This window comes from Peromyscus eremicus, chromosome 15 (assembly GCF_949786415.1).
Source record: "Peromyscus eremicus chromosome 15, PerEre_H2_v1, whole genome shotgun sequence".
NCBI classification, from domain to species: domain Eukaryota; kingdom Metazoa; phylum Chordata; class Mammalia; order Rodentia; family Cricetidae; genus Peromyscus; species Peromyscus eremicus.
The window spans coordinates 44,326,625-44,335,836 of record NC_081431.1 but is presented as its reverse complement, the minus strand read 5'-3'; the positions used below and the strand labels follow the sequence as shown (position 1 = coordinate 44,335,836).

At 41.1% G+C, this 9,212-nt stretch overlaps 1 protein-coding gene across 1 annotated transcript; it reads left to right on the top strand.

Moving 5' to 3' along the window:
• Nucleotides 1–889: 889 nt before the first annotated feature.
• Ptgs2 (prostaglandin-endoperoxide synthase 2) lies at nt 890–7,355 on the top strand. The gene is made up of 10 exons (XM_059280910.1): nt 890–1,035; nt 1,846–1,962; nt 2,089–2,232; nt 2,853–2,996; nt 3,557–3,738; nt 4,734–4,817; nt 4,932–5,178; nt 5,350–5,636; nt 6,019–6,166; nt 6,451–7,355. Exons 1-10 carry the CDS (start codon nt 984–986, stop codon nt 6,858–6,860), a joined length of 1,815 nt encoding a protein of 604 aa, XP_059136893.1. The 5' UTR covers nt 890–983; the 3' UTR covers nt 6,861–7,355.
• Nucleotides 7,356–9,212: the final 1,857 nt, after the last annotated feature.

The following is a 9,212-nucleotide window of genomic DNA, read 5'->3' as shown; positions in this document are numbered from 1 at the left end:
TTGATCCATTGTCATAACACACCTTCTTGGAAACGTGGACAGAAAAAGTAAAAAAAAAAAAAAAAAAAAAAATACATCTTTAAAAAACAAATTCTTTTTTAGTGACATATCCTGTGAAAAGAGTTGTTGATCAAAATGATAAAAGCTATTTAACAGCAGGGAGGGGAAAAAATACCTTAAAGCAATCCCGTAGGCACTTAGCATTCCGATGAAGCTCAGCTCAGCTCAGACTCTGTCCCCAGGAATCGCCGGAGCTAGGGGCGCAGAGCCTGGGGGGCAGTTCTGTGAGAGACCTGGCCCTACTCCCAACAAGACAGACGTGGACCCTGACAGCAGCCCTCTCACTTCATTAAAAATAGAATACATTGAAAACGGTAGCTGAGTGTGCGCTCCGAACAGCACGCACGTCACACTGCGCCCTAGCCGCGGGGAGCGGCGCGGGGATTCCCTGCGCTTGGGACCTGGGATCCCGGGAGGGGAAAGCTGTGGCGTCCCCGAGCTCCTCGGTTCTCCACCTGGGGCACTGGATGCGGGACGGGGAGGAAGCCAGGGACCCCAAAGAGAGCCAGCGTGGGCGCAGGCACAGGAACCACTCGGGGCGCCGGGAGGGATGCGGAGGGCGGCGCAGTTCTCTTGGCACCACCTGGGGCAGCCGAGGGCAGCTTCCCGGCTTCCCTCGTCTCCGTTTGCGTGGGTAAGAGCCCTGCCCCCACCGGCCTTGCGCAACTCGCCGCCGAAGCGGAGAGTGGGGAAAGGCTGTTGGGGGTAGGGGGAAGACTGGGCGGAAAGAACCGGTCATCAACAACGTCACGTGGGGGGCCGCTTTTCAGGCATAAAAGCAAGGTTCTCCCCGCTAGCAGCCAGTTGTCAAACTGCGAGCAGAGCGCTTCTGGAGTGTCAGAGCCTGCCCACGAAGGAACTCAACGCTGCGTCCCGCCAGCTCTGCCACCGCCGCCGCCGCCGCCGCCGCTGCAACCTCCGCGATGCTCCTCCGAGCCGTGCTGCTCTGCGCTGCCCTGGCGCTCAGCCACGCAGGTGAGTGGCCCCGCGCCCTAAGGCGCACGCCCCGATCTCCAGCTCGGACCCCTTTTTCTAGTGCGGGGGCTGCGCAATGGTAGTCAAGAGCCTGGACCACTTGGGTCCGGAGGAATTGCAAGGATGGCCGGCTTTTGCCACTGGCTCTCAGGTTACGGGCCAATTACTCAGCCGAGCAGAGAGTCACTCTCGTTTGAAGAAAAAAAAAAGAAAGAAGAAGAAGAGGAAAGGAGAGAGGGGCATGGGAGGGAGAGAGAGAGCAATAGCCATAATAGTTTGTAGGTTGTCATTATGGTAAGACAAGATATGATCAATACATGTGAGGTGTATGTGTGGGGCGACTGAATAGGAATGATCGCTTTAAATACCTGCCAGTGCTTTTCTGCCCCCAGGAAAGTCCAGAATACATTTTTTAAAAGATTTTCAAGTTGTTAAAAGTAAACTCTTTTACTTTGGTGTTCTTCACATTAAATTTTGACTAACGTACTAGATTGGCCCATTTTAATTTCGAAAGTGCAACTTAACAATTCAAATCTGAATTCTAATTCGTCTAAGAAGTTACTGTGAAAATGATAGTAATGTCAGCTATGAAGTTAGGTCCTCTGCTGTTGTTGCTTGGAAAAGGAAATTGCTATTTCTCCATTGCAGCCATTTGATGAGACAGACTCAGTTAAAGCAGTCTTTATTTCTGGGACTGCCTGTGTATTTCTAACTTACCATTGTAAAGTTGACCCATGGTAACACAATTAAATCCTTAAGATGAGGATGACCAAGAGGTACTTACAGGCTGTCTTATTTTTTTTAATGTAGCAAATCCTTGCTGTTCGAACCCGTGTCAGAACCGAGGCGAATGTATGAGTACAGGATTTGACCAGTATAAGTGTGATTGTACTCGGACAGGATTCTACGGGGAAAACTGCACTATTCGTAAGTTTCTCCTGGGGTTTCTTCCTTAGGAATGGGGCCACATCCAGTTACCATCATTTTGTATGTTTGTCTTGTGGGGGATACCCACTAATTTCTCCCTCCTGCTCGCTCTCTCTCTCTCTCCAGCTGAGTTTCTGACAAGAATCAAGTTGCTGTTGAAGCCCACCCCAAACACAGTACACTATATCCTGACCCACTTCAAGGGAGTCTGGAACATTGTGAATAACATTCCTTTCCTGCGAAATTTGATCATGAGTTATGTGTTGACATGTAAGTACAAACCTCCCTGGTTTCTAGCATCCTCCAACAAAAAAAATATGCACTAGAAACCCAATCCAAAAAAATATTCCCAACCTTTTCAAAATGGCTTGAAATACACCGTTTCAATTCTCTTCCCCACCCTCCAAAATGTCCCAAAACTGAACTGTGATCCTGTAGTCAGGATCCTATTTATGACCTCCAACCTTCATTCCTGTGGAGGAAGTGGGCTTCACTTGATTATTGAATACCTATGGCTCACAGAATTGTTCTGAACATGCAGCACCCTTTCAAACAAATGGTTGATTCAGGTTTGGGTCAGAAAAGAAAGCAGTAACTTTCTATAGTTCTAAGTGACGGCCATGCCCAACTGTATCAGTCATCAGCTATGGATCAGAGAGTGGGTGGTACCTGAAAAAATCAAGACTACTGGAGCATAATGTCCTGTGTAAAGCTTTAGCTGCATTGAAGATGCATTTTCAGTTGCCCTTTAAAGTGTAGTCATTGTAAACCAGGGTATCTTTGTCTGAATCAGATCCAATCTCTGTGCTTTCCACATTGTACAACGATAATTAACATTCACTTGTTTCTTCATATGAGGGCCAATGCATTTTTTTTCTTTAACATTCCAGCCAGATCACATTTGATTGACAGTCCACCAACTTACAATGTGCACTATGGTTACAAAAACTGGGAGGCCTTCTCCAACCTCTCCTACTACACCAGAGCCCTTCCTCCGGTAGCTGATGACTGCCCAACTCCCATGGGTGTGAAAGGTGAGTGGAAAGAAAGAGAGACAGAGCAAATGCAATAACATCGGGTGTGTAGTTAGAAAAGATGACCTTAGTTGTCCCTTGTTTAAAGCTGTAATGCTTTTGTCCTTAGTATGGTTATCCACAGAGGATTTTTAAAGTGCCCATTCCATAAAAGTAAATCTTCATTGTGATATAGTGTCTTAACATTAGTATATTGTGTTAAATAGAATCGACGTTAGTTGGAATTGATAAAGCTATTCAATAAGTTGTTCCCCGATATCTTAGAACTTCATTTGTAGTCTTGGCAAGATAGTTCATTGCCTGTAATCTCAGTACTTGATAGACTTCAAGCAAAGGTTCACCACTAAGGCCAAGGCCAACCTGGAATACAGAGTGAGTTCAAGTCCATCCTAGGGTACAAGCCCAAGACTGTGCCTCAAAGCCAAACCATTGGATTGGTGTTATGATCCTCCTTAAGATTCTGTTCACAAGTGATGAATGCTCTCATGAATTAGACCAGTCATCTGTGTGCTTGAACAAATATATAAATGGGTTTTAACTTTAGAGTTTTCATGTTTTAGGAAATAAGGAGCTTCCTGATTCAAAAGAAGTTCTGGAAAAAGTTCTCCTAAGGAGAAACTTCATCCCTGACCCCCAAGGCACGAATATGATGTTTGCATTCTTTGCCCAGCATTTCACTCATCAGTTTTTCAAGACAGATCAGAAACGAGGACCTGGATTCACCCGAGGACTGGGCCATGGGGTAAGATAGGCTTAACTCAGAATTAAAGCAAATCCTTAGGAAATGCTGACATCTTGCCATGCCAAACAAATCACACCCATTTTTTTTTTTATACAAGTGTAATGCCTACTACAATCATAATAGAGTGTTCCGTTTTTCATTCACTGGTTTAGTAAAAATAAATAGACATACACAGAGATGTTTCAATGTAAACTTTCCTTACATTTTGAGTTTAAATTTTGTTCTACAAAAAAAAAAAATGCTACAACTTCCAAAAAATAATTAATTAATTATTGGTAACACTGGGAAGTAAACTTAGAACTTTGTGATTGCTAGGCACTGGGCTCTGCCATTGAGGTAGAGGACCAGCACTCCAAAAAAACCAAACAAACAAAAACAAAAACAAAAAAACTGTACACTGATTATGCCGCTTTAAATAATGTAAAAATATCATGGTTATACTGAGCATGCATGTGCCATATTTACTGTAAGATACTAATATTATTCAACATAAAGTGACACACAGGGGTGGATTGAGGGAGCAAAGGGGAAGGGGGGTAGGGGGAGGAGGGAGGGGAGGTTGCAGTCGGGATGCAAAATAAATAAACTAATTAGTAAAAAAGAGACGTACAGGCTTGTAGCTCAGGAAGACAAATTATTTTAGTATTTTGTGGCTATGAAAAAGTCATTTGTTGGGCTTGGGATAACTCAGTGTTTAAGAACAGTTGTTGCTCTTGCAAAGGACCCAGCTTTAGTTCCCCAACACCCACATGATAGTTCACAACCATCTGTAACTCCAGTCAGTTCTAGGGGATTTAATGTCCCCTTCTGATCTCTTTGGGCACCAGGCATGTACATGATATATATACATATAGGCAAACACTCATACATATAAAAAATAAAATAAATCTAAAAAAAAATCACTTGTTGAATTTTAAAGACAACTAAGTCATCAAAATTTACTAACAAATGTTCGTAAGACATCAATAAATTGAAATTTCTCCATAATTTTCTAGGTGGACTTAAATCACATTTACGGTGAAACTCTAGACAGACAACATAAACTGCGCCTTTTCAAGGATGGAAAATTGAAATATCAGGTATTTTCCTTATATTTTAGGAATTATCATTTCATTTACACTTATATTTTAAAACTGCTAGCCCTGTTTGTTTGTCTGTTTTAACTCTGTGCTATTATTACTGTTGTGATTTAGGTCATTGATGGAGAGGTGTATCCTCCCACAGTCAAAGACACTGAGGTAGAAATGATCTACCCACCTCACATCCCTGAGCACCTACGGTTTGCTGTGGGGCAGGAGGTCTTTGGTCTAGTACCTGGTCTGATGATGTATGCTACAATCTGGCTTCGGGAGCACAACAGAGTGTGCGATGTGCTGAAACGCGAGCATCCTGAGTGGGACGATGAGAGGTTATTCCAGACGAGCAGGCTCATACTGATAGGTGAGCAAGAGAAAATCAGCAAGACCCTCTCCCCAAGCCAAGGAAAAACCTCACGGGTTACCTTGGCTGTGTTTTGACTCCTTCTTGTGAATAGTGGAGAATGAGTGCATGCCTGGTAACATCCCTCCCATTTGATAGTAAGGAAAATAAACTCTCTGTGTTGTGCTGCAGGAGAGACTATCAAGATCGTGATCGAAGACTACGTGCAGCACCTGAGCGGCTACCACTTCAAACTCAAGTTCGACCCGGAGCTGCTTTTCAGCCAGCAGTTTCAGTACCAGAACCGCATTGCAGCTGAATTCAACACGCTCTATCACTGGCACCCTCTGCTGCCTGACACCTTTCAGATCGAAGAGCAGGAGTACAACTTCAAACAGTTCCTCTACAACAACTCCATCCTCATTGAACACGGGCTCACCCAGTTTGTTGAGTCATTCACCAGACAGATCGCCGGCCGGGTAAGCATCATTCTTGAAAAGCGAGAACCAGCTGGTCAGTAGTTTTCAGATTTCTGTCGTTGAGATCATTTTTCCTTTTACTAAAAGAAACAACCAGATGGTCTACTGGTTCTTGAAACAGGAAGCCTAGGAGGTTTTTGAAAGGCTACGGTTTTAGTCTACAATTATCAAGCAGATAACAACACATTCTCTTAAAACCAATACCCTAAAAATCTTGCCATCATCTGATAGATTTCAGCAGGAAATATTCAGGCTTGTCTATGAGCCTATTTTTTGTAACTGTAAGAGGCAAGTGCATTACAGAATAGCAGTGTGTTGAGGTCAAGACGTAGGAAAGCAGGAATATGCCTAAGAAGTACATTTTCTTCTTCACTTCCCTCAGGTTGCTGGCGGTAGGAATGTTCCAGTTGCAGTAAAAGCAGTGGCCAAGGCCTCCATTGACCAGAGCAGAGAGATGAAATACCAGTCCCTGAACGAGTACCGCAAACGCTTCTCCCTGAAGCCTTACACATCGTTTGAAGAACTTACAGGTGAGCGATTGTTTCTGAAATTTCTAAAAGGATCAAGGATTAAATGGGAAAAGAGGAGGTGAGGGAGAATTCAGCAAGGAGTGAGCCTCCTCCTTTTCCTCCTCTTCCTTTTCCTCTTCCTCCTCCTTCTTTTCTCCTTTTTAAGGATTCAGTTTATTGAGAAGGAGGGGTGGGAATAGGAGTGGGCTAGTGAGCAGGGGAAAAGCCTATGCTCAACAGCCAGAACTATTTCCTCCTTTTCCCAGTTTGACATTGCCTGTATCTCTGTCTTCTTTACCTTCCAGGAGAGAAGGAAATGGCCGCAGAGTTGGAAGCCCTCTACAGTGACATCGACGCCATGGAGCTGTATCCTGCCCTGCTGGTGGAAAAGCCTCGTCCGGATGCTATCTTTGGGGAGACCATGGTAGAACTTGGAGCACCATTCTCCTTGAAAGGACTTATGGGTAATCCCATCTGTTCTCCTCAATACTGGAAGCCAAGCACTTTTGGAGGAGAAGTGGGTTTTAAGATCATCAACACTGCTTCCTTTCAGTCGCTCATCTGTAATAACGTGAAGGGCTGCCCCTTCACCTCCTTCAATGTGCAAGACCCACAGCCTGCCAAAGCAGCCACCATCAATGCAAGTGCCTCCCATTCCAGACTAGATGACCTCAACCCTACAGTGCTAATCAAAGGGCGTTCAACTGAGCTGTAGAAGTCTATTGGTCATATTTATTTATTTATATGAACAATTTAATTTAATTATTTAATATTTATATGGAATGCCCTTTTCACTTAACATCTTCTATAACAGAAGGCAATGTTCTGAACCATGTTACATTTGTGAAGATTCCTGTGTTTGTACTTTAAATATGTGTTGCCCTCAAGTGAAAGAGAAAAACCGCTTCCAGTCTTTCACATAAACCAGGGGGAAATGAATTTTGATATCTTTTTACTTGAATTTCAGCTCATAGTATATCTTAATAAGAACAAAGGAAAGATATTTGAATACTTAAATGCTATTACAAGATGAAAAGTGCTACAAGTGTCTACACTGTTGATTATGACTCCTATCTTCCATGCTACATTGGGAGCAGCTAATGTGGAAATTTAAAGAAATCTTGCGTATTTTTAATCTCAGAAAACAAAAGGTATAAGTTCAGTTTTCAGTGAACATTTAAGGTAGATACTGCCAACAAGTTCATTTTTTTTTTTAAAAAAAAAGTCTTGAATAATTTGAAATGTCTAAATTGAGAGTTTGAATTACTTTTGAAGGCTCTTACTTTCTTAAGCTATTGAACTTGGACCCACACCAATAAAACAGTTATTATAAACAAAAATCTCTAAACCTAGTAGAAATTACATTGTGATTGATGGTTAAAATACTATGTCAGGGATTTTCTTTTCTCAGTGGTAGTGAAATGTTACTTACTGAGATGGCAAGACCATCCTTGTAAGTCAAGATGCCAGCGTAGGAAGGTGGTGGAGCCCCTGCTGTCCTATCTTAAGAGTGTATATTCTTTAAAGAGTTTGTTTATATTGGAATCAAGCAAAATCTTTAGCAACAAAAAGATTTACAAATAAAATAACCAAGGACAGAGAAGGATTCTGAATTAAAGATCATATTTGAGGTTATACTTCTAAAGGAGACTTTCTGATCCTTGTATGATGCTGGCCTGGTACTCAACAGGTTTTTGCTGTGAGGTTAATGACTTACCAAGCTGGACTTAAGCAGTTTTTCTCTTCTATAGCATGGTGTTAACAATCCATCTCACAATGCAAAAAGTGGCTTTGTGAGCTTCTTCAAAGCGTTGAAATCTATTCTGTTGCATGCTACCTGAAATGCAGCAAGTCCCGTGCACTGAGTCCAACCTGGATGCCAGCACACTGCTCCTCCTATTTCTTTTTCTTGTCACCATTTTACTATGAGAAACTGCTGATCAGTTGTTCTTTGCTATTTTCCAGGTTTTTGATTTTTCTTTGCTGTTTTCTAGGTTTTTAGTATCAGGTCTCTTCTCTCTTTAACCTCTATTAATATTTTCTCTACTTGAAGTTTTACATTCAGGAAAACCTCAGCTCAGGACTACTAGGTACCTCCCCTTTGGAGGAATAAATTTATTTTAGGCAAAAGGCAGAAATTTTTACTTATAATTATACTGAAGGATGCTACCAAGATATGAGAATACCTTATATGGAAATGTAAGGGGTTCATGACAAGAAAGTTAAACATTCTTTTTGTGAAGAATAGCTTTCTTACTTAGAAACCAAATCAGTTAGTGAGTAGTTCTGGGCAATAGTAATAAATGTAAAACAATAATGATGATAATTCTACATCTCATTATCAGCTGAGGTACTGTATATTACTTAATTTATTAAGGATAATTATGTCTTTTAGACATTATTGTTATAAACTATGTTTAAGCCTACAAGTGTTTGTTTTTACATTATGTTCAGAATCAATGTACTTTTTTTGTGATTACCTCTCTGAATTTCTGTGTACACAATCAAACAAAATGATGAGATTAATGTTCGTGGATAAATTTTAAGAAGACTAGTCTGTTATATTGAGAAGTTTAAAGCTGGAATTTACCCACATAGCAGACTGCAGAGAACATTGTCATATGTAAACATGTTACAAAGACTGACATTTTTGACATTTTGAAGGCCTGTAGATGCTTTATTAATTAGTTAGATTACCTTATTAAGAAATTCTCTTCGAAGCACTATAGGCATTAGTATTCACGAACCAAGAACTGATTACAGATAATATTTATGTAAATAACTGAAAAATGTGTCTTAATAATAGGAGAAATTTATTTTATTACAAAGAAATTACAAAATATTTTAAAGATTATATGCTTAAAAGGTTTAAGATGGAAAAACAATCAACTTTAGAAAAAATTGTATAAAAATTTTTAATGTCGTTGATTTTTTTTTTTTTAAACAAGCCAACTTGATTGTTGTGAACATGAACCTGCTGAATGAACCTGGAAATTCAGGTTAAGTGTGTGATTGTTGCAATGCCTGAGAGAAATGTATATTTAAATTAACTTATGTGAAAAAAAAA